General features: G+C 45.6%; 2 protein-coding genes across 3 annotated transcripts in view; both read right to left on the reverse strand.

Moving 5' to 3' along the window:
* LOC117355249 (zinc finger protein 420-like) overlaps positions 1-26,297 on the reverse strand; it is an 818,521-nt gene that overhangs the window by 319,151 nt on the left and 473,073 nt on the right. The window lies entirely within an intron of this gene.
* Positions 857-25,327, reverse strand: LOC117355277 (zinc finger protein 773-like). 2 transcript variants are annotated; one of them, XM_033933591.1, is made up of 2 exons: positions 25,181-25,327; positions 857-3,114 (listed from the first exon to the last, which is right to left on the reverse strand). In XM_033933591.1, exon 2 carries the CDS (start codon positions 2,600-2,602, stop codon positions 2,060-2,062), a length of 543 nt encoding a protein of 180 aa, XP_033789482.1. In that variant the 5' UTR covers positions 2,603-3,114; positions 25,181-25,327; the 3' UTR covers positions 857-2,059. The 2 variants fall into 2 exon arrangements, with proteins under 2 accessions (XP_033789482.1, XP_033789483.1); XM_033933592.1 differs by lacking the exon at positions 25,181-25,327 and adding an exon at positions 25,005-25,135.

Here is a 26,297-nt window from a genome sequence, read left to right on the forward strand (position 1 = left end):
CTTTGAGGTAAAATAACGTTATTCGCAGATGACGCCAAACTATGCAATGTAGTAGAAAGGAGTGCAATGGTCAAAAACTCAATGTCCGACAATATGACGCACGACCTACTCCTACTGGAGCGCTGGTCTAGGAACTGGCAACTAGGTTTCAATGCCAAAAAATGCAAAGTCATGCACCTTGGCAGCCAAAATCCATGCAAAAGTTACACCCTTAATGGCGAGATCCTAGCAAGGACTGTAGCAGAACGGGACTTAGGGGTGATCATCAGTGAAGACATGAAGACTGCCAATCAAGTGGAGCAGGCTTCATCTAAGGCTAGACAAATCATAGGGTGTATACGTCAATCATAAGCCTGAAGTCATAATGCCATTGTATAGATCCATGGTGAGACCCAATCTGGAATACTGTGTACAATTCTGGAGGCCTCATTACCGCAAAGATGTGCTGAGACTGGAGTCGGTCCAGCGAATGGCCACCCGGATGGTCTCAGGACTCAAGGACCTCCCGTGCGAGGAACGGCTGGATAAGTTGCGGCTATACTCACTCGAGGAACGCAGAGAGAGGGGAGACATGATCGAGACGTTCAAATATCTCACGGGCCGTATCAAGGTGGAAGAAGATATCTTCTTTTTCAAAGGTCCCACGGCTACAAGAGGGCATCCGTGGAAAATCAGGGGAGGGAAGCTGCACGGTGACAACAGAAAGTACTTTTTCACCGAGAGAGTGGTAGATCGCTGGAATAGTCTTCCACTTCAGGTGATTGAGGCCAGCAGCGTACTTGATTTTAAGACAAAATGGGATCGTCACGTGGGTTCTCTTCACAGAGAAAGGTAGGGGAGGGTCATTAAGGTGGGCAGACTGGATGGGCCGTGGCCCTTATCTGCCGTCTATTTCTATGTTTCTATTCTTCCATATGTGATGGGGCTGCTCAGAGATTCAGACTTACTGGGGACTCTTCTTCAGGTACCACTAGAGGTGAGGGCAGATGTAGTGCTCCTGGGGATGCCTATGGGAGGGCTATATGATACACAGGACAAATTGGCTCAGTTAGCCTTTACTGTGGCACGGTTGACTGTGGCTCGCTATTGGAAGAGTGCGTCTGGGCCCTCCTTGTACCTTATGTGGGACAAATTGGGCTGGGTATGTGATAGATATCGGCTCTTGGCCTTGTTGGCAAGGTCATGGCAACAATATGTGGATATTTGGGGGTAGATTTTTGGCAGTGGAGGGTTTGGAATTGGGGACGGGTGCTGGGGTGTTGTGGAAGGCTTGGGGGGAGGTCACACTGGTGTTGTCTCTTGTTTAGTCTTCTTGGGTTGCTCTACGTGCTGTCTCGTTCTACTTGCTGTATTGAGGGTGCTTATCTCTGTGTGGTGTATTGTTGGGGACATAGATTCTAGGGGTTATGTCATTTTCTCTTGTTTACCAGCTGTTGTGGGAGGGGGATGGTGGGGGTTGGGTAGTTCTTTAAACTGGGGAAGGGTGAGAGTGGGTGCGATGCTATGTATATGAATGTATTGTGTGTGTTCTTTTGGAGGGTCCTGCTCAGGCCTCTGTTGGCCAGCCTCAGGTTGGAGATGGGCAGGATCGACAGGGAGCCAAACGTCGTAGTATAGTTTGACTAAGGTCTTTCTCTCTCTAAGGGAGATTTAACTGATTTGGACTTGGAAGAGGTGCTAGTGGGGGAAGTGGATGATCCCACAGTGCTGCGCCTATGTCAGAGGGAGGAGTTGTCTTCTTTAGGTTCAAACAATTTTTATTGATGCCAACAAATGAGTAAGCAAAACAATGGCACACAAAGGGTGCACAGCACAAACAAAGATGCATCATATACAACACTATATCAAGCAGTAACAGGAACAGAGTAACAGCAACAAATTCCCCCACCACTCTACTCATGGCAAGGGAGGCCAGAGTCGACAGAATGGCACTCCGAGGCCCTGGACTCTGATGAACCCCGAAAGCCACTCCATCTACCTCCACCCACTCATCCCCAAAGAACATACCTATGGAAAAAAAACAGAACCATTCTCGTGTTTTCTTAAATCTGATTGCTGACTAAAGTTTTTCCCACATTCTGAACGGTTTCTCTCCAGTGTGAATCCTTTCGTGACTTTTTAAAGCTGACAGATGACTAGAGCTTTTTCCAGATTCTGAACAGGTATATGATTTCTCTCCAGTATGAATCCTCTCTTGCTGACTAAAGCTTTTCCCACATTCTGAACAGGTATATGGTTTCTCTCCAGTATGACTTCTTTCGTGTTTTCTTAAATCTGATTGCTGACTAAAGTTTTTCCCACATTCTGAACAGGTATACAGTTTCTCTCTAATTTGAATCCTCTTGTGTTTTCTTAAATTTGATTTCTTATGAAACTTTTTCCCACATTCCGAACAGGTATATGGTTTCTCTTCAGTATGAATCCTCTTGTGTTTTCTTAAATCCAATTGTTGACTAAAGCTTTTCCCACATTCTGGACAGGTATTCGGTTTCTCTCCAGTGTGAATCATTTTGTGATTTTTTAAAGTTGACTGCTGACTAAAGCTTTTCCCACATTCTGAACAGATATATGGTTTCTCTCCAGTATGAATCCTCTTGTGCATTTTTAAAGTTGACTGATGACTAAAGCTTTTCCCACATTCTGATCAGATATATGGTTTCTCCGCAGTATGAATCCTTTTGTGCATTTTTAAATTTGACTGACGACTAAAGCTTTTTCCACATTCTGAACAGGTATAAGGTTTCTCGGCAGTATGAATCCTCTTGTGCATTTTTAAAGTTGACTGATGACTAAAGCTTTTCCCACATTCTGGACAGGTATACAGTTTCTTTCCGGTATGAATCCGCTCATGTTTTCTTAAATTTGATTGCTGATTAAAGCTTTTTCCAGACTCTGAACGGGTATATGGTTTCTCTCCAGTATACATCCTCTTGTGCATTTTTAAAAATGAGGAATGACTATATCTTTTTCCACATTCTGGACAGGTATACAGTCTCTTTCCGGTATGAATCCTCTCATGGCTTCTTAAATTTGATTGGCAATTAAAACTTTTGCTACATTCTGGACATGTAAATTGCATCTCACTCTCATGGATCCTCTGAAGATAGTTTAATCCTGTTTGATGATTAAAAAAAAAAGTTTTATCATAATATAAAGATGTAGAATGTTTCTTTCCCATTTGGATTATTTTGTGCATTCTTAGATATAATATAAAATCTTTGATAAAGCTTTTCTTAAGTGTAATTAATTTTATTCCTGCTTGTATTAACCTTTTTTAATTTAAAAAAGCAATACAATAAACAATACAGATAAACATAGAAACAGGAGTAAAAACTAATATTGTACAGCAGTTCTTCAGTACAAGACACAATTATTTCAAACCAGAGGACTATCAGCCCCTCCCCCCCCGACCGTAGACAAGGTAAGCATGAAAAAAATCTTAGCATGACTCAGAAGAACGTTCCATCAATTTTAGATAAGGGTCCCAAACTTCCTAAGGAAGAGTGATGTCAACTTAGACATACCAAAAATAAAATGCAGTTTACAGAGGAATTGTCGCCTAATCGGGGGATGAATCTGGCCCTAAATATATGAAAAGCAAGCTTAGGAAATTTAAGTGACATATGTAAGAGAGCAGAAGACATATGAGGAGAGACTGGAAGCCCTGAATATGTATACCCTAGAGGAAAGGAGAGACAGGGGAGATATGATTCAGACGTTCAAATACTTGAAGGGTATTAACGTAGAACAAAATCTTTTTCAGAGAAAGGAAAATGGTAAAACCAGAGGACATAATTTGAGGTTGAGGGGTGGTAGGAAATTCTATTTTACGGAGAGGGTGGTGGATGCCTGGAATGCGCTCCCGAGAGAGGTGGTGGAGAGTAAAACTGTGACTGAGTTCAAAGAAGCGTGGGATGAACACAAAGGATCTAGAATCAGAAAATAAGATTAAATATTGAAATAAGGTCAGTACTGGGCTGACTTGCACAGTCTGTGTCTGTATATGGCCCTTTGGTGGAGGATGGGCTGGGGAGGGCTTCAATGGCTGGGAGGGTGTAGATGGGCTAGAGTAAATCTTAACAGAGATTTCGGCAGTTGGAACCAAAGCACAGTACAGGGTAAAGCTTTGGATTCTTGCCCAGATATAGCTAAGAAGAAAAAATTAAAAAATTTAAATTGAATCAGGTTACTATGTTACTCCCCGGAGACTATGCAAAATTTCAGAAAGTAGTTCAAAAACCATATCCCAGAAGGGGATGAGACTCTGCTTGTATTAACCCTTTCATTGGCAGATGGTGAAAAGATGTTTTTAAGTACCTTTGATGTTGAACACGAGCAACAAAGCCAAATAAAGAGTTAATTTGGGGTAAATATTCAGCCGAGGGCAGTGAGCTTTTTCTATAAAGCTGATAACTTAGAACTATATTAGTTCCAGAGAGTCAATACTGAGCCATATCCGGGCGACACCTGGAAGTTGTGTGGATACAGCTGGAATTCAGTGCAGTGTCCACATAGCTAACTGGTCACAGGACTGGGATTTAAGTGGTGTTACTTGCCCAGTTAGCTATGTGGGTAGCGCCACTATACATCAGCATCATTTCAGGGTCTGACCTGACTCCACCACTGCCTGGATCGTGCTGGGATGGTCAGCGCTGCTACTGCTGCTTGTATGATGGACCGTTTACTTGTGACTGCTGCTTTGCTCCTGTTTTTCAGTCTTGAATGTTGCCGAATAAACTTTCCCGAGTGTGGGTGACTTGACCTAAACATGTCATCTACTCGCTAAAGAGTGATGATCAAACTAAATCGGGTCTTGCTCCTTGGGGTGAACTCTTGGGAGGGATTGGGGCTTTTCCTGTGTTGCTGGCTGTTGTTTTCCTTGTGCTCCTCTACAACACACAATCTCAGACCATGACTTCTATCATCTGTGGTCTTCTAAGCGGACCTTATTAAAGATCTAATAAGAGCACCAGCATTTAGATTTCTTATGCCTCACGGAGACTTGGCTGCCTCTGGGAGAGGAGGTGCTTTTACTACAATGCTGCCTCTCAAGAGAGGGATTGGCATCTGAATGGCATAAGGTCTCCCAAACCACTGCAGATATGATCACTAGATTCCCGTCTCTTATTATTCTAGGTGACTTTAATGTTCATGTGGACATAGCATCACATCCGAAGACCTCCAACTTCCTCACATTCTTGTCTGACTTAAATTTACAACAATTCACGCCTTTTTCAACTCATCAGGTGGGTCACACCTTAGATTCAGCGATCTCCCATAGATGATCAAATTTTCACCGATCCTTAAGAACGCTGCTCTAGAGATATCTACTAGCAATTAACTCACAGATGAACAAATTTTGGATTAGGGAAAATTAAATCATCTATGGGTTAATTACTAGTAGATTTCTCCAGAGCAGTGCTCTTAAGGATGGTTGAAAATTTGATCATCTATGAGTTAATTGCTAGTAGATTTCTCCAGAGCAGCACTCTTACGGATCGGTTTGAGGGATGTCATAGAGGGTGCTGGCTGTCAGCCTCCATTGGTTACTTGAACTGTTTTGAGGTCTCTTTGTACTCAGCAGTATGTGATGAGGTCCTTCCCTAGGGTCTACTCAGTGAACCTGGGGGAGAGCTTCTTTACCTTGTTTTGTTTGTATCCCTCTTAACTGTTGTGTGAGGTTGTGTGGCTGTTGGGGGTAAGGATTGCTTGGGGAGGTGGGGTTTCTGGGTTGAATGTATGGAAAAATTATGTTCTTACCTGTTAATTTTCTTTCCCTTAGACGCAGCAGATGAATCCAGAGACCAATGGGATAGCCCACATCTACCAGCAGGCGGAGATAGAGAAACTGATTAACAGGTGGTCCTATTGGCTAGCACTCCTCCTGTATCTCCAGTATAGCTCCTTGCCTAAGCATCCGTAACCATATATAGGCATAGCATGTAAAAAACTTCTTTCCCATTACAAATCTCAAAATGCAATAATACAGAAAACAACCTGCCATAATAACAAACTGTGAAAGTTGCAAAAGAAAAAACCGAGAGACAATATCCAGAAAGGGTGGGGCTCTGGATTCATCTGCTGCGTCTAAGGGAAAGAAAATTAACAGGTAAGATATAATTTTTCCTTCCCTAGCAACAGCAGCAGATGAATCCAGAGACCAATGGGATGTAGCAAAGCAATCCTCAATCTGGGTGGGAAGCAAACGCCGCCTCCGCAACAACCGAAGCACAAAACGCCCCTACCGCATGCGCCCCCACATCCAAGCAGAAATGCGGAGAGAAAGCACTCTCGGAAGACCAATTAGCTGCAAGACAAATCTCCTCCAAGGAAAAAACCTGTGGGCCGAGCCCAAGAAGTAGCCATTGCTCCGGCGGAATGGTCATGAAGTTCTTTCGCCAACCGCTTCCCTGCCAGCAAGCAAGCATAAAGAATGTCCTCCTGGACCCATCGAGCGATGGAAGCTTCGGACGCCACCATACATTTGAGGCGTCCCTTGAAGAATACAAAAAGGAGATATAAACAACTAAAAGTCGTTAGAAACCGAGCTCGCGGAGAACGCTACATACGTACCAAAAAATGCAGTGAATAAAAGCACTGCACCCAATTTCTACTCCCAGGAAGAAGGAAGGAAAAGCGAGCATGACATAAAAGAAATGATGACACCCCCTAGAAAGAAATAGTGGTACCATCCAAACTGATACCCCATATTTCGGAAATCAGAAATAGGAATCTCCGCTGAACAAGGCCTGCAACATAGAAAACTGCAGAGCTGAAGCCATGGCCACAAGAAACCCCAAGTTCAACGGCACAGCCCTTTAGAGTCCCAAAAGACAAGAATGAAATGAAGCCTTCGGTAAACTGAGAAGAAGGACGTGAAGATTGTACTCTAAACCGGGCTTTCTAAGAGGTGCATGAATATACCGCACTCTGTTTAGGAACTAAACTACATGAAGCTGAGAAGTAAGCGAAGAGCAATATACCTAGCCCTTGTAACAAGCCAAGAACGCTAAGCCCTTGGCAATACACTTGTGCCAAAAAGGAACTCTGGAGTGATTCAAACATTAAGAAGCACCCAAGAAAGGAAAAACCTCCAAAAGGAAGCAGAAGCCACAGGAGAAGACGTCCGTAGCACCTGGATAGGAGAAGAAACAACCTGCTTCGCATAACCCTTACCCGTCAGCCAAGACTTTTCAAAAAAACTAGGTCGTAATACTAAAGTAGTACAAATATAAATGTTGATCGGACCCTAGGCGAGCAAAGCCGGAGATACCAGGAAACTTCTTAGTCCAGCTGTCGAAAGACTCATTAAATCCGCATAGTAAGGATGGCGTCGCCAATCCACAGATGTTACAAATACTGTGCCCGGAAAGCGAGCTCGAGATGGCAAATCCAAGCCATCATCAGCCAGCGGAAAACACTGAAAAAGAGAAGGCAGAGGCGAGAAAGGAGCCACGCAGCTACACCCTCTAACTCCCACTCCCTGGGCCCGCCGAAGAAGCTAGGAAGCTTAGAATTGAGAGACGAGGCCATGAGGTCTAGGTCCAGGAGATCTCACGTCAATAAAAAGAGCTAGAACACCTGAGCCACAAATCTCAATATCCAGGATGCAGAAGATTACACTATTATTAACATGCACACTTTCCAGAGTGTACACAGCGCTGTACACTGTAACATACAAGAAATGGGCCATGCTCAGATTCCGCGGAGAGAAAGTCTATCCAAACTCTTATCCTGATCCATAAAAGGATCTGCCAACAGAAGACGAAGATGAGAGTCCACCCATTGAAGCAGAACAACTTCACCTGCCAACTGAGTACAACACCTACTGCCCAAGCTGTAGAGAAATACCCCCATCCTAATACTGACCAAAAGGACCCTCAGCGGCATTCCGGAAGAATGATCTGAAGCTCCAGAAAAGTAGCCTGAGCCTGCTCAAGAGTAGAAGAATGAACAAGTACTGAGTTGCCTCTGAAGACCAGACTCCTGGAGCTGAGGATGGAAGACACCGAGCCCCCCTATCCGACAGCCCGGGATGGTCGGTGATCATGAGCTAGTCCAGCAAAGACCGAGGCATGCCTTGAAAAGAGAAATCACGCTGAGCCACCAAATCATACAGAGCGATGCAGGAGGAGCATACCAAATAATTGGAGCCCTGAGATACCGGGAACCACCGGAACAAAAGCGACTCCTGTAGCATAAGAAGGGGAAAACAAGCTGAAGTTCCCAGTGGAGTCAGCAATATGGATCCTAGAAACTGTACAGAATCCCATACTCTTGGTCATGGTAAGCGAAGAAGAATGCCAATCTGAGACCGAGACCCCACGCCCAAGTCTCCGGAAAGAAATACATGTCTCTCCTATATGAATAAAAACATCACCCTGATATATCTATAAATAGTACAGGAGAAAAGAGTGCTGTGCAAATTTGAAGATGCACGTGTAAAGAACTGAGGAAAAGTTATCACCATTTTCGTGTCAGTCAAATGGCCCGACTGGAAGTCGTCCGAATCAAGCAGGCAGTCAAGAAGAAATTAGAGGAATCGCCTGGTAGCGCCAAAATGGTACCACTGCCCACATCACCTAAAACGTTCATGAAGCCTTGGGTAGACGAAATGGCATATGCCAAAACCGAAAGCGCTGCTCCAAGAGAGGCAGGCAAACCTAGTGCCGATTCGGAGTCCATAGAGAAAATGTAAATATACTCCCAGGTTGTCTGTGTAACCCCAAGAAACTAATTCAGCAGAATGGGATCCAGCCTGCCCAATGCCCCCGTCTCGGGCACCATGCAGTAAGTGGAACAACGTCCCTTAGTTCCCGAAGAACTACAAGAACTGTCCTGAGGACCAGTAACACTGAAAAGGGAAACACAAAACATAGAGACTCCAAGAACGAACTGGAAACCTGAGGAGGATGCAAAGATGCAAGCATCCTGAAAAATCTTCACTGCCCCCTGACCTGACATTATAGCGTCTTCTCCCTCATGAGAAAGCCTGAAGAGTCATTGGAAGAAGTCAAGAATCCCCTCAGAATGAAGTGCAGGCCAGGGAATGGAAGGATGAGAACTGTAGGATCTGCAAGAAGATTCTCCTAGGAAAAATCAAGTTTCACAATGTAAAGAGGAATATACTGGAACCATGAAAACAGTACTAACCTCATGCAACATGAGCGAAATACGTATGTCCTTTAAAGTGAATACGTACTAGACTCAATCAAGATGTTGCATCTACCGCCCTGTGGAAAACAACAGCATCCTTACAGGTATCAGACAAAGCTCACATTGCTAATGAGAGCTTCAGGGATGAGGCTAACAGCCAACTAGCGCGTGATCCTCCGCGGGTTTGATAGAATAGGTAATTGGCTCCTGGTTAAAAGGAGCTGTACAGCCCTTCCTGTCTGGTCGGGGGGCCCGTCTAGCATGTGCCATGAGAAAATGGCGACAGGAAAAACCAGCGCGATAAGCATGGAAATCTGAAGTCCAGGCCCCCTCAGAAATAGAGAAAGAGAGTCCGGGCCGCAGGAAGATGCGCAGTATCATTATGCCCATAGAGACAGCCCGAACTTGGAAACTGTTTGTACTACCTTTAGGCATATATATCCTGTGCCACTACTAGACACATGCAGCTCAGCACAAAGGCCCAAATAAGGACAGTTACCAACAGACAAAGGCTCAATCTGCAGGGACCCCAAGAGAGACAATGAGATACCTGTGTGAAATACAGGGCACTATCTTACTGCTGATCTCACCGTGCCGTTAGTTGCCGTATGTCGCCCCAGTCCGGAGACAAATCGAGACTGGGTGACCTAGCACAGGTCAGAGTCTCTCTGGTAAACCCCTTGAGTGCTAACCCCAGAGTCCGATTAAACAAGCAGCTTCCTTCAAGGGAGTACAGCAGGAACACAGACATAGACATATAAATCTGCCCAAGCTTGTCCCAAAGCTGGTGAAACACATACAACTTGTCTGAACCAGAAAGGAGAGAAGCCCCGGCATACCCTGACCAAAGTCAGCTGGAAACAAAATACCGGAATGCTGCAGCTCTCCCGCCATCGCTGGAGACCCAAGTGCATGCCTGATTCTCGCTGACACGTGGCCGCTGCATCAACGCTCCTAGAAACATAGTCGGATTCAAGCCCCGCAAAATTTACCCTGCCGCGGCTTGCATAGAAAGAAAATCAGACTCGGGGAATACAGTGTTCTCCCTAGGGCCTTTCAGCTGGGTAATTTAGATGACCGCCCAGCTAAATTCTGCAGCCTCCGCTGCTGCTCAACATTTAAAAAAAAAAGCCGGCTTGAAGATTTCACCTTAGCCCGTAGCGAACTTATGCTCTGGGGCTTTAACGTGTGTGTGCCGGCTTCCCTTCTCTTCCCTCAGAAACCGGAAGTTATGTCCGGGGGGGGAGGGAAGAGAAGGGAAGCTGGCACGCACATGTTAGATCCCCGAAGCATAAATTCGCTACGGGCTAAGGCGGGAGACAGGTCAGTGAAGTTTTCCATTTGCTCTTCTTGCTGCCGGGTCCTGCCTACTTTCAGTTTTACAATGGGTGTATTGATGTACTGCTCACTGCAATATGTAAGATGCTGCCTTTTCCTAGGCACACTCCTGTGTGATGTGTGGATTGTTACTAAAAATCATGTTTTTCATACAGATGGGGGGGTGTCATAAAATGATGGGCCTCGGGTGTCACATATGCTAGTTATGCCACTGCCTTCATAGTTTATATCTAATCCACAAGCCTGCTTTTAGGACCTACAGGATATGTATCCCTCTGATTCATGACAATTTCACTTCTCATGTTATCTTATCCATTCTTTTTATTATACAACTGCCCAGATAAGCATCATTCTTTGATGTGATTGGACCTTAAAAATAAGGGCATCAGTGTTCTCCCCAGAAATTTTTTCCAGCCATGAAAAAACATTTGCTGCATTTAGTGTGCCACAAAAAACATTTGCTCCGTTTAGTGTGCCGGAGTTAAAAATGTTTGAAAGATGCTGCTCTATACCATTTGAAAGAGGGCAAATATCTAATTATTCACTTCTAGAATTGGATACTTCTTAAATTTAATATATATATTATGGAACAAGTGTCAAACCTTAAGAAAGGCAGTCATATTGAGCATTGGAAAATAACTAATAATCGCTGCACCGATCAATAAAACCCAGAACCCCTACATACACGCTCCACTCCACACAAGACCACCCTCACACCTATTCGCCCAACAGCCCCCCTCACCACTACAAACCGACCAAGCCCCACCCAAAAAAACCAAGAACACTAAAAAAACTAGCGTACTCCCACTACTCCCCACCCAATCACACCAACCACCAGTCCCTACAGGGCTTTTACCTGAACATCAGATCAATGAGGAATAAAGCCACACTAATCAAAGACTGGCTGACCGAAAATAACCCCGACTTTGTCCTTCTCACAGAAACCTGGTTGCTTTCAGACAAAGACATCATCATTAAAGATTGTCTACCACCACGATTTAAGATACTCTCCCTAGCCAGAACATGGGGAAGAGGAGGAGGACTAGCAATAATCTTCCGAGACCACCTCAATGCTTCCATTCTCAACACAACCTCTTCGCCCAATTCTGAAATTCTAACCATCGCCCTAGCATCAACATCTCTGCCCTCCTCACTAACCATCACTTTATTTTACATACCCCCCAAAAAATGGACTACGACCAAAGACGACTTCGCTGAATCACTACTTACCAATTCTCTAACAAGCCAATACAACCTACTGTGTGGGGACATCAACATACACCTCGAGCAAACTGACCAACCTGAAATCTCAGATTTCTGGTCATTGCTCTCCCAACTAGGCTTTGACAAACACCCCCCGATCAAAACCCACCAAAGAGGACATCAGTTAGACCTGGTAACTCTATCCTCCAAGGAACAGGCCAATTCCACTTTTTATTGGAAACAAGGCAACTGGTCAGACTCCCTTTGGTCCGACCACCGCCTATGTAGCTTCACCATTGGATGCCAACTCAAACCTCCTAAAAGCGGCAAAACAAGAAGCATCAAAACCCACACTACCAGAGGAAAGATTGACCCAATCGAATTCTGGTCCCATTTCGAAATCAACACCAATCCAATAGAAGATACGGAACAAATCATGACCTCCTGGAAACATACTAAACGAGATTGCCCCCACAAAAACCCGCAGAATAAGAACCCCTAACCAAGAGGGCTGGTTCGATCCTGAACTGCTGCTATGCAAGAAGGATCTCAGAAAAGCCGAAAGATTATGGCAAAAATCCGGAACCTTAGAACACAGATTGGCCTGGAGGCAAAAATTAAAACAGTACAAAACCCTCACTAGTGAAAAAAGAAAAAATTTCTACTCCCACAAAATCGGTAATCCTAAAACCAATAGCAGTAACCTCTTCAAACTGGTCAACGATCTATACAACATAGAAACCTGCACAAACCTACACGAAGAATCCACCTTAACCGCCAACACCCTTGCCGACTTCTTCAACACCAAGATCCAAAAATTAAGAACAACACTACCCCCCAGCACCAACCCCCTCGAGCTCTTCCCCATCCTCACAGACATGAATCTATCAAACCCAGATCCTGGAGCCAGAGTCGACCTTAGTTGGAAACAATTCGCATTAACTGATTGGCAAACCTTCAATACTTACTACAAGAAGTATACTCACTCCCACTGCCATCTGGACACATGCCCACCAAATATCATGAAAACTGCCCCCCCCCCCCCCCCATTTTAAAGCAAAAATGTTGACATGGGTTAATCACCTACTATCCAAAGGAAACTTCCCGTTGGAGCAAGGTCATATAATGATTACCCCAATTTTAAAAAACGAGAAAGAACCACCTAACTCCCCATCTAATTATAGGCCAATCGCCAGCATCCCCCTATTTACCAAAATAGCGGAAGGGTTGGTAAAGGCGGAACTTTCTGCATACCTTGAAAAATTCAACATTCTATGTGACAACCAATCAGGATTTCGCGCGGACCACAGCACTGAAACCATCATAGCCTCCCTTCTCGACTACCTCCACACGCTCTTCAGTCAGGGCTCAAGTGCCCTGATCATACAATTCGACCTGAGCAGTGCTTTTGACCTGGTCGACCACACCATTCTCCTTGAATGCCTAGCTCACATTGGCATCTCAGACCAGGTCCTCAATTGGTTTCAGGGGTTCCTACAAAATAGATCATACAAGGTACTCAAGAATAACTCTTTCTCTTACTGCTGGGACAACACCTGTGGGGTCCCGCAGGGCTCCCCCTTATCCCCCATCCTCTTCAACATATACCTAGCCTCCCTAGGTAAACTCTTACACAACCTAAATCTCAAATTCTTCATTTATGCAGACGATATCACAATAGCCATCCCACTAACCAACTTCTCACAAGAACTACTCGACCACATCACAAACATTCTCAACCAGATAGAACTCTGGATGCTATCATTCAGACTGAAATTAAACCCCGACAAATCAAAATTTTTCCTAGCCTCCCCCAAAGATAAAATCAAGGAAACCACAATTCAACTAAAAGGAGTGACCTTCCCCCTTGATCCGACCATAAAAATTCTGGGAGTCACGCTGGACAAAAACCTATCCCTAAATAACCATACTGACCTCATGGTTAGGAAAAGCTTCTCGGTACTTTGGAAACTTCGCACCATAAAAAAATACTTCAATGACACTGCATTCCGTCTACTTGTACAATCCTCCATCCTCAGCATTCTCGACTACTGCAATATCATCTTCCTCAATGCCACAAAGAAAACTACCAGGAGACTAAAAATAATCCAAAATACCGCAGTGCGCCTCATCTTTGGCCTAAAGAAATGGGAACATGTCACCCCTTTCTATCACCAACTACACTGGCTACCATTTGAATCTAGAGTTCTTTTTAAATTCGCATGCTTCTGCTACAAATCGATTAACGGCTCTTCTCCAAGTTACATAAATACCCACTTTAACCTTTACTGCAATAACAGGACATCACGCAGAATTCAACTGTTCACCTTCCCTTCGCCAAAACACTGTCCTCTCAAAAGATTCCTCGATAGAACTTTCGCCTTCCAAGCAGCCAAGTCGAACCCATGGCTAGCCCAGATGATACTCGAGGCCCCCACTTACCTTGCCTTCAGAAAACTACTAAAAACTTACCTATTCAGCAAACACAACCCTTAATATTCCAGCCACCCCACATAACACTTACCCCACCCCTGCCCCCTTCCTCCTTCACCAGACCCTCCCTTCCACACTCTCTACTTCCCTTATCTAGTTCGACCAAACCTGCAATTTCTGTTATACTGATGTAAATCTTTCCCTCATTGCAGACAGTTGTAAATCGCTGTAATTTCACTGCTGACTATTGTAAATCGTTGTAATTTATCGTAAATCTGCTTGTAATTTGTTGTAAATCTGCTTCAAATTTTGTTGTAAATCTGCTTGTCAATGCAGATCATTTGCTAATTGATGTAAACCGCCTAGAACTCACTGGGTATGGCGGTATATAAGAATAAAGAATAATAAAGAATAATAATAATAATAGTTAACTAATACAAATAGTACACATTTAGGGCTCCTTTTACTAAGCTGCGATAGCGGTTTTACTGCGCGCTTACCTCGCGTAGAATTGCCGCACATGCTAGACGGTTAGTTCTAGCCGTGTAGCGTGGCAATTCTGCACGCACTAAAAACGCTATTGCAGCTTAGTAAAAGGAGCCCTTAATTTTCCCCACCACCAAATTTCCCTGTCCCGCCCCACCCGGCTACTTTTTCATGCCACCCGGCTGGAAAAAATTTCTGGGGAGAACACTGGGGGAATAACCAGAAGAATGGCCCACAGCGCCGGAAAAAAACATGTCCCATCTCATGCGCGCTGCTATAAACCGGCACCTGCACAATCAGCTGCACATGGCCGTGACAAACACTGATGAAAGAGAGCCTCAGAATAAACAGGACTACTACTGCTATACTGAAACCCAACAATGAGAACAAGTACGAGCATGAAATCGCACCGCTACTGCCGCGCTGTAACCAACAAGGAAACCAAACGCGTGCATGCAAAGGGCGGGAAGTCCCGGCTCCCTCCACGGATTTCTAGTCATAAAACTTAGCCTCAATAAAATATCCATTCCTTAAACATACGTTGACCGAACCCACATTACTAAGACTCCCAAACAGAACCTGAAGTTCAACCGACAGTAAAAAAACAGACATACTCACAAGCTTGTTGTTAGGGTCAGTTGAAACCAGTTAAAGCTGGTTGAGTAGCAGTATCCGAGCAGAATGCAGCAACTGTGGTTTCTGGGGTTTTTTTGTTTTGTTTTTTTTTTTAAAGAGAAGGGAAAAAAGAAAAAAATTGAGACCCAGTCAGACCCTCTAGCAATGGAGGGAGGGTGAGGCAGGGACCTGGGGGGGGCCCAGGTGTAACCCCTAAAGCCGGCACCGTTCAGCCGGACACCCCTGTCTCACTGAAGAGAAAATCACACCAGGAGAAATAGCATTGCCAGCTCACTGAAGAGAAACCTCAACAGGAGAAAATAATTTTCCAGTCACAGCCAGAATTCAAGAGCTAGTTGAATAGCGACCTTTTCCTGCTGGGAGATAGAGAATACTGGATAAACAGGAGGAGTGCCATCCAATAGGACCACCTGTTAATCAGTTTCTCTATCTCCGCCTGCTGGTAGATGTGGGCTATCCCATTGGTCTCTGGATTCATCTGCTGCTGTTGCTAGGGAAAGGGGGTATTTGAGAGTGGTTCCTGCTAGCCGAGTTGTTTGTGTTGGTTTCTTGGCTGGTGAGGGAATGAGAGGGAAAGAAGGGGGGGGGTCTAGGTAGTGTTTGGGCAGCGAGTGTGGGGTATGGTGAAGTTGTGTGACGTGAGGATGGAACGGGTGGCATGATGGCAGGGAAGGCAATTTTGATGTGTTTGAGCCTCTTCGACTTGGCTTCATTTTCTTAACCTGGCTGATTTGAAATTTTCGGGTTCAGCTTCTTGGAGGTGGGTGGGGTAGAGGAGGGGTGGAAGGGGTTCTTTGGGTAGGCAGCGGAGATATGGGTTGGGGGGGAACACAGGTTGAGGATCCAGAGGTGCTCATTGGATTTTGCAATGTTAATGGGCTAATAAGTACTGGCAAGAGGAGCATGGTTTATCGTGAATTACAGCGTATGAAATGGGATATCTGTCTCTTACAAGAGACACATCTGAGACCAAGGGATGTGGGTTTGCTTCAAAACCCACAGTTTGATCTAATACGGACGCATCAAGGTGCAGGTGCCACAAAAAGGGCTGGAGGGTTGGCGATATTGGTTCGAAAAGGGTTGGGTTTGCAGATTGAGCAGTACTGAGATAACTTGGGTAGATGTCTCGCTGTCCGTGGTACCCTGCAGGGTTGACCTATCTCTATTGTTAATATTTATGGGCCCAATGTAGCTCAAGGAGCTTTCTATCGGGGCCTTCAGGAGGAGTTACGTACTTTTGTATAGGCAGTCTATCTGGAGGGAGATTTTAATGTTCCCCCTGATCCTTCTCTGGATCATTCGGGAGGGGGGAGAAAGGCTAACCAGAGTCATAGCAAGGCCTTGAGAGCTCTGATGTCTGCCTTGGGATTGATAGATAGCTGGCGGTTGCTCCATAGTTCTCAGAGGAACTATACATTTTACTCTCACTCCCAGCAAACTTATACTAGATTGGACAGGATCTGAATATATTGGAATCAGAGGGGTGGGCTGAAAAGAGCGGAAAATGAGGCAATGCACATATCAGATCATGCTCCAGGTTGGGTAACTTGTCAGGGACTGAATTATCGGGGGGGGGGGGAAGATATTGGAAGCTTAACGAATCGCTTTTGAATGCTGGAAGCTGTGGAAAAAACTATACAGGAATACTTGGTTTGGAATGATAATGGGGAGGTTTCAGATGCCACCCTATGAGATGCTTTGAAAGTAGTGGGGGGGGAACTCATCATGTGGAGGGCTATATATAAACGCCAGCAAACCCAACGCCATCTTCAGTTGCGTGAACAATTGCTGAAACTGGTAATGACTCGTAAATCAAGCCCAGACCCAGGCTTTTGGCCAGATTGCAGAGAGCGAGAAATGAGCTGTATCAACTTCAAGTGGAGGAGACGGAGCGGATCCGAGCTCATTTTAAATTACAGGTTTATGAACATAGCAATAAAGCTAGTTCTTATTTGGCTAGATATATTAGGATTAAGCAGACCTGGGCTACTATTGCTAGGATGCGCGATGACAAAGGTGGGGTGCAGGTAATGGGTTCGGCTATTCGTCAGGCTTTTTTGCATTTTTATACAGTGCTCCAGCTCAGGTTGATTCGGTGAAACAAACCCAGTTTTTAGATAAATTACCTATTCCAGTATTGTCTGACAGCGATAGAGTATTTTCAGGAACCCATTACTCTCTTTGAGGTCCTAGGAGTGATTAAGTTGTTGAAAAATGGAAAATCCCCAGGTTTGGATGGATATACTAGTCGGTATTACAAACAATTTTCTGATCAATCGGGGCCTTTGTTGGTAAGGGTGGCTAATGGAATACATATGGGGGGTTCTTTACTGGTTTCCATGGGAGAGGCTGGGGTGGCGATTCTTTTGAAACCGGGGAGAGATCCTTTGAAATGTGGGTCCTATCGACTAATTTCCCTATAAAATTTGGATGCTAAGATTTTAGCTAAAATTTTGGCACTTTGGTTGGGGAGAGTGCTTCCTTCCTTGGTCCATTTGGACCAGTCTGGATTTATTCAGAGACGGCAAGTGAGTGATAATATTAGACGTACTTTACATCTATTGTGGGAGACACAGATGCGCCCTCATAAGGCTGTTCTGATGGTGGTTGATGCTGAGAAAGCTTTTGTTGGGTTTTCTTTGGGAAGTTATGGAGTGTATGGGTCTGGGGGTTCCTTTAGTAGGTGGGTGCAAGCCCTATATGAATCGCCGTGAGCCTGTCTTTGAATCAATCAATCTTACACCGATTTTTTTTCTATATATCGAGGGACACTGTTTCGGTTGAGCGTTTAGCGATTTGTATTCGTACACATCCTGAATTGCTAGGGATTTCGGGGAACGGGGTGGAACATCGTATAGCGTTATTCGCAGATGATATCTTATTGTATGTGGGAGAGTCTGGGGATACTATTCCAAGGCTCTTACAGATTTTTGAGGACTATGGGAGGGTGTCAGGTTTTCAAATTAATTTGGATAAAACAGAAATTATGAATTTGACATTGACTAACTCGGAGGTGGTGGGGCTCCAGCGGAGTTTTCCTTTTCGTTGGGCGTTGCAAGGACTTAAATACTTGGGTATTCATATTCCTAGAGATCTATCTCAGATCTATGCTAAGAACTATCCTCCATTATATCGGAATATTCGACGTGATTTACAGAGATGTCATGGATTATGGGTTTCCTGGTGGGGTAGGATTTCTATAGTTAAGATGAATATACTTTCTCGGTTGCTTTCTTGTTTCAAACTTTGCCAGTACCTGTGCTTCCTGTTGACTTAGTGAGAATGAGTGCGGAATTGAGGAGGTTTATATGGCAGCGTAGGCTAGTGCTGCCCGATTCAGGAAAAAAAAAATTGATTCGATTCAGCCTATTGAATTGGCTTTTCGATTCGATTCGATTTTCCTGCCCAATTGGGTGTTTTTTTCATACATCCTGATGAGTTTATTTTATAGCCTCTTCACCCCCTTTGCCTTCTCCTAACCACACTGGCGCTGTGGTGTAAACAAAATAAACAAACAAAAAACACTTTTCCTCTCTTTCTTAAATCCTAGCCCACGTTTGTGGTCTAACACCATCTCTGGCAGAATACACGTTTCAAATGTGACATATTGTAATCACAAAATGGAAAATAAAATTAGTTTTTCTACCTTTTGTTGTGTGGTCATTATTCAAATCTTGTTGGTCCCAGGGTCTGGTTGTCTTCTGATAACTTGCTTGCCAGGGTCTCCTGCTTTCTTCTTTCTCCCTGCTAACCATCCATCTTCCATCTCTGTCCTCCCCTTCCGTTTCTCTTCCCTCCCCCGGAGGTCTGGCATCTTTCCTTTTTTTCATGTCCCTCTCCAGATCCACCTTTTCTTAACTACCCTTTCATCCAGCATCTCTCCCTCCTTCCCCACCACCCCAGGGTCCACCATCTCTCTTTTTCTTTTCCCAATTACCCTCCTATCCAGTATCTCTATCCCCCCTCCACACCATCCCTTGTGTCCAACTTCTCTCCCTTTCTGTTCCTTCCCTCCCTAAATCCCATTGTCCATCATCTCTCTCCCTCTCCTCTATTTTTAAACCCATTATTTCTTCCCCCCCCCAAAGTCCAGCATATCCAAGTCTCTTTGAACCCCCCTTCCTTCTCCGTGTACTTCCACACCAGGGAACCCCTCCCCTGAAGGTCTGTCCCCCCCTGAAGGCCTGCACTTCCCCCGCTGAAGGCCTGTACCCCCATCCCTGAAGGCCTGTCCCCCCCTTTAAAAGCCTGTTCCCTCCTTAAAGGCCTGCACCCCCCAAGGCCTGTCCCACCCCCTGAAGGACTGCCCCCCAAAAGACTGTCCCCCCGAAGGACTGCGCACCCCCCTCCTCCCCACCCCGGGAAGGCCTCCGTGTTGCTCCTGATCTCCCAGAACCGTTTACCTTATTACTGGGGCCAGCAGCTGAAGATCGCGGTTACAGCATCTTTGAGCTCTGAGTTGTTTCCTCTGCTGCGGTCCCGCTCCTCCTCTGACATCAGAGGCAGGATCGCAGTGGAGGAAATAGCTCAGAGCACAAAGATGCTGTAATCGCGATCTTCGGCTGCAGGCTCCAGCAATAAGGTAAATGGTTCGGGGAGGCCAGGAGCAACACGGAGGCCTTCCCGAGGGGGAGTGCGCAGTCTTTCGGGGGGGCAGTCTTTCGGGGAGCCCAGGAGGGAAGCTGGACTGCAGCACTTCTCGACTGACCCTCCCTCCTCGCCCTCTAAAACAGATGCGGCAGCGGCCAGCCAGCAAGAGCAGCGCTGCCGCTCCTGCTTTAGGAGGCGAGGGGAGAGGGTCCGAATCTGAAAGCCAATTTATTTAAAATTTATATCGAGTCGAATCGATTCATCCGAAGTGAATCGGTGAACTGATTCGAATCGTGAATCGGGCAGCACTAGCATAGATCTCCCCGATTGTCTCAAAAACAGATGTGGGCAGCTAGAGAGGTGGGAGGTATAGGTGTGCCAAATCTATGGTGGTATTTCCAGTCTGCCCAGATTAGAGTGATATTGGACTGGGACATTGGAGATTTTAAAAGTGGGGTACAGCTGGAGCAGGAGAGTGGGGGTCCGGAGCTGTTGAAGCATTGGCTTTGGGTTTCTGGTGCACAGAGGACTAGGATTCAGGGTATCGACAATCCTTTTCTCTGGCATCTGGGGCAGTTGTGGACAAGAGTTCAGGCTAAATTGGGGAATGGGGCCGTGGTGTCTTCTATGGCGGGAATACAGGTAGAGCCACTTTTTCCAGCGGGACGGGATAATCCCGTTTTCCGTCGCTGGGCTCGGAAAGGTTTCACCTTGGCCACATCACTGGACCCAGGAGCAGGCAGGGAGGCTAGCTGGCATGGGAGCGCACTCCGCCCCTCCCCCCTCCCAACAGGACTACACCGAGCCAGTTGGAAGCCAGTTGGAGAGTGAGTCTCCCAGCACCTGTTTTCAGTTTGTTTCTTTTTCTTTTAGTTTTATTTGAATATCACTTTGGCCGACATCTTCTGGATCTAGGAGCAGGCAGGGAGGCTTGCCGGCGTGGGAGCGCACTCCACCCCTCCTCTCCACCCGACGGGACTTCGCTGAGCCAACAATAGATTCAGCGCCCAACAGCACGCAATCAAAGATGCTCATACCACCTTTGTGAAGCAACCAAGAAGAGATCCACCCCCACAACACTACCAAACATAAAACCAACTGAAAAGCAGTAGCCAAACCACCAAAGACCCCTCCACCAACTTTCACCAACCACCAAACAAACAAAAAAACCCGCAAAAAACCCCCAAAATGAAGCTAACCTCACAAGCCCAGCACTTCATACTATTAATCCTTCTTGTAACCAGCGGGAAGACAGCAGCAAATTACCTCCTCCTGCTATAGATTTAAATAAATCTCTTTTCCAAAATAGAACATCAAGTGACAAACTCAAACCTACAATCTAACACTCTACACTCCATTACCACAGCATGGGGAAGAAGACCAACACACACAAAGACTAAACCACACCGACACCCTAAATCACTTATATACCGAAACACAACTCACAACTATCAAACAGAGTTATTCACACTCAAATGCGCCTACTTAAATATCAGAGTGCTAGGTCCAAAAACAGAGCTTATAAAAACCTGGATAATACAAGAAAACCTGGACTGTCTTTTCCTCACAGAAACCTGGCTAACCTCCGACTCAGACCCTAGAATAACTGAAGTCTGCCCACAAGGATACAAAATTACAGTGCTCTGCAGAGAAAAAAAAAGAGGCGGAGGCCTAGCAATCTTAATCAAACAAGATCTAACCCTTAATATAATTGAGAAAACATCTAACCTGTACATGGACCTATTAGCTTGCCAACTCTCAAGCACCACACTAAAAGACACACTAAATTGCATGCTCTGCTACATAGCGCCGGGAAACTGGTCTTTAGCAAGAACTGAAGTGGAACACTTCATATACCAAAACTCACTAATAGCAACCTACAACCTACTCCTAGGAGACCTAAATCTACACCTAGATGATCAATCACCCAAACAAATAGACAACTTTCTCTCATTTCTCAAAGCCTTATCCTTCCAAATGCTAAATCCACAAACAACTCATGAAAAAGGCCACCAAGTTGATATCGCAGCCTTCATGACCCACCAACCATCCTTAACTGAAATTCATACATCTAACGGAATATGGTCCAGATCTATCTGATCAGACCACTTCACCTACACTTTCAACATCAACTGGACCAAAAACAACAAAAAAACTATAACAAAACTCAATAAAGTAACATACATCTCACGCAAACACATCGAACCCTCCATATTCTGGTCTAAAATACATTACATTACATTAGGGATTTCTATTCCGCCATTACCTTGCAGTTCAAGGCGGATTACAAAAGAATTATCCAAGATGTATTACAACAAGAACTTACAAAAAAAAAAAAAAAATTGGTCATTTTCAAAAAGAGTGAGAAATGGGTAAGGTTATTTGTTTGGGGTAGTTGGCTTTAGTGAGAGGTGGAGTTTGAGACTTGCGGTATTATTTCTTTTTTCAGAGTTTTCTTGAAGAGTATGGTCTTTATTTCTTTTCTAAAAGTCTTGTAGTCGAGGGATGCCGTCAGTAGATTGGCGATTTGGTTGTCTAGTTTGGCTGCTTGAGTGGCCAGGAGGCCATCATATAGTTTTTTCCGTTTGACCTCCTTAATTGGGGGGTATGAGAATGGGGTGTGAGTTTTCCTATGTCTGGTTGCGGTGTTGTGGATGAGGCGGTTATTCAGGTAGTTTGGACTGTCTCCGTATGAAGTCTTAAATAGTAGGCAGTAGAATTTAAATTGTATTCTTGCTGGAATCGGAAGCCAGTGCAATTGGAGATATGCTTCTGTAATGTGATCATGTTTCTTTAATGAGTAGATGAGTCTTAGTGCTGTGTTTTGGATAGTTTGTAGTTGTTTTGTTATGGTTGTAGGGCATGGGAGGTAGAGGATATTACAGTAGTCAAGTAGGCCTAGTATTAAGGATTGAACTATGAGCTGGAATTGAGTTTTCTCAAAGAATTTCCGAACTTGTCTTGTTTCTCATTACTAAGAATGACTTTTGTATTGTTTTATTGATTTGCGTTTGCATGGTGCAGCATCTGTCGATAGTTATTCCTGGCAGTTTTAGGGTGGTTTGTATGGGTAGTTGATTGCGTTGATTTCAATGTTGGTTATGGTTGGTATTTTGTTGTTTTCTAGGAGGACGAATTTCGTTTTATCTGGGTTCAATTTCACTTTGTGATCTTTCATCCAGGTTGATATTGATTTTAGTGTTTGGTATATTGTGTTCGTCATGGAGAGTTCAGGTTGATCGAAGGGTATGAGAATGGTAATGTCATTGGCATAGCTGTAGGAGGTTATGCCTTGTTTGTCCAGGTGAGAGCTGAGGGAGGCTGTATAAAGATTGAAGAGAGTCGGGAATAGAGGGGATCCTTGGGGAACTCCGCAGGGGTTTGATCAAAGTTCAGATTTTTGTTTGTCTGATTTTACTCTATAGGTTCTTGATTTAAGGAATCCTTCAAACCATGTGTATACTTTATCTGTGATACCTATTGTGTCCAGGATTTGTAGTAGAATGTTATGGTCTACCAAGTCGAATGCAGCGGTAAGGTCTAGTTGTATGAGCATCATTTTTTTCCTGTGCTGAGATGTTGTCTGGCTGTGTCCAAGAGAGATCCTAGTAGTGTTTCTGAAGTTGTTTCTGAAGCCGGATTGTGTGGGATGGAGTATGTTATGGTTTTCTAGGTATATTGGAGAGGAATTTGGCAACTAGAATAGATGTGTCTGTCTGTCTTTCTTTATCTCTCTCTCCTTGGCCGCTGTCTGTATCCTTCTGTCTCCCCCTCCCCCCCCGAGCAAAGCTGTCTGCCCCCAGCACCCACCTTCCCCCCAAATGTCTCTCCATGGCCCTCTTCTGTCTTCCCCCCCAGAGCAAAGCTGTCTGTCACCAGCACACCTCCCCCCAAAGCAGCCCCCTTTCCCTATCTCTCCATGGCCCCTTCTGTCTCCTCCCAGCACACCCCTCCCCCCAAAGCAGCCCCCTTTCCCTCTCCCTGTCTCTCCATGGCCCCTTCTGTCTTCCCCCCCAGAGCAAAGCTGTTTGCCCCAAGCACACCCCTCCCCCCAAAGCAGCCCCCTTTCCCTCTCCCGCTGACTCTCTCTCTGTCCTCCTTTCTCTGTCTTTCTGTTCCTCTCCCTGCCCCTGTGTCTTTCTTTCTGTCTCCCTCCCGTTGTCTGTCTGTCATTTTTCCCCATTTCCCTGTGCAGCAGCATTTCCATCCCACTTCCCTATGCAGCAACAACAGCATTTCCCTCCTATCCCCTCTTTCCTGTGTAGTAGTAGCAGCATTTTTCCCCATCCCCCTTTCTCTTCTCTTACCTTCTCTTCCCTGCTCCGTTCGGCCCCTCCCCCTTCTTTTACTGCCGTTGTCCTGCTCGATCTGGTCTGCTCCTGACCCTCCCACCGTCGACAAACCTCGGGGCTCCAGCCGCGTAGGCAGCACTTTAAACACGCTGCTTCGCGGCCTTCTACTGCCGATTTCCTCTGCCGCGTCTGTCTCCGATGATGTCATCAGAGACGCGGCAGAGAAGGGCGCGAAGCAGCGTGTTTATAGTGCTGCCTACGCCGCTGGAGCCGGGAGGTTTGTGGAGGGTCAACGGCCGGAGCGGGGCTGCTGTTCACCACTCGTTTGCTGCCACTGGTGCTGCCTACTCCGCTGGAGCCGGGAGGTTTATAGAGAGCACAGTCATGCGCATGCGCCTCCAGCCCCTGCAAACGCCGTGAGGTGTCAATTAGAATGTTGCCACAGAAGCACACCTCACGGCGCCAGGACTCACGAATTTTTGAGAGCGCATGCGCGCTCTAGCGTTTTATTATTATTGATAATACAGGGCAACCCCCGTCTCCCTTCCCCTTCACATATATCCCTTCTACTATCAAGAAAACTGAATAAGCCACATTATTACAGAATGCTACACAAATATCATGCTAACAGAATACCACAGTCACACTTGACAGGAATGGTGTTAGGGGAGTGCAACTAGGGCAACTGCCCCCTGGTCAATGGTATTCCACTCCTGCAAAGTTGTATAGGCTGTTCTCATATTGGGATGGTAAAAGTTGGCGGGCTTGTGGGGCGGAGGGTACTTTTATCCATGTCTGGTGGGACTGTCCCAAAGCAGTTTTATTTTGAAAAATGGTTCAAACAGTATTATTTAATGGATTGAGCTGTACCTTTGCATATGGATGTTTTTCTGCTTAATAAGCCTGTGGTGGGACACCCTCAGCGCCTTGGGCGAGTCCCTTAATCCTCCATTGCCCCCTTGGAGTGTGGTGGTGACATTCCAAGACCCCTCCCCCCATCTTGCCCCTCCCCCTGCCAGGAAAAGTGGGGGAGGGGGAGCTCCTACCTGAGCAGAAGCTCCTGCAGCCATTTGGGGCTCTTCCTCTAGACCAGGTTGGAAGAAACTGGGCACTTGAGGCTCCAGCACAAGATTTACTTCCGGCCCCAAAGACCCTAAACGAACTAAGCTCCGCCCCCTCCTCTTCCCGCTCCCACGGACGTTTTGAACAGCGAGCTGAAACTCCTCCTCCTCTCAGCCTTCTCGTGCTAGAGGGCGTAACCTCCCATTCCTCTTCCCGCCCCAGAGAACATTCTGACCAATCATCACAAAAAGGGGCCGAGCCTTTGGCGTGAAGCTCAGTCCTTCACGTCACCAGCCTTCTCCCAACTCTGTCAGACCAAAACTCCTCGGCTTCGCCCCAAATTCGATGACGTCACAAATGGGGCGGAGCTCCACGGGAAGACTACTTACTGTATTTCCGTCCCTGCACCATTCTGACCAATCAGCACTACAAGGGGCAGAGCCTTCGGCGTGAAGCTCCGCCCTTCTCCCTTGTGACGTCTCCAGCCTCCCAACTCTGTCAGGGCGGAGCTTCACGGGGAGGCCACTAACTGTATTTCCCTTCCTGCACCATTCTGACGAATGAGTGCCAGGAGCTGAAAATCCTCCCCTCACTACTCTTCCACCCCAGCAACTGTCTGACCAATCAGCTCTTGAAAGGGGTAGAGCCAATAAGGAATCCTCTCGGTTTCAAGCACCGCCCCTTTCGTGATGTCATCAACCTCCAGGAAACGAGTCTTGTCTTCTTCCTGCTATTGAGCCGAAACTTCCGGTTCCCGATCACTGCAAGAGGCAAAGCCTGATCCTGGGAAATGGCTGCAGGAGCTTCTGCCCAGGTGGGTCTTGTTGAAAGGAGAGAGACCAACCCAGAAACCCTTCAGTGCCCAGAACCCTCCTCTGGGATTGGCTCTTATGTGCCCATGAAATACTCTATATCAGTGGTCTCCAACTCAAACCCTTTGTAGGGCCACATTTTGGATTTGTAGGTACTTAGAAAAAATAGTTAATGTCTTATTAAAGAAATGACAATTTTGCATGAGGTAAAACTCTTTATAGTTTATAAAACTTTCCTTTAACAATTTAAAAGGAAAGATATATAAACTATAAAGAGTTTTACCTTATG

This window comes from Geotrypetes seraphini, chromosome 2 (assembly GCF_902459505.1).
Source record: "Geotrypetes seraphini chromosome 2, aGeoSer1.1, whole genome shotgun sequence".
NCBI classification, from domain to species: Eukaryota; Metazoa; Chordata; class Amphibia; order Gymnophiona; family Dermophiidae; genus Geotrypetes; species Geotrypetes seraphini.

What these genes read in the sequence shown, in the direction of transcription:
- LOC117355277 (XM_033933591.1), bottom strand. Translation starts at nt 2,602, where the DNA reads ATGCACAAGAGGATTCATACTGGAGAGAAACCATATATCTGTTCAGAA.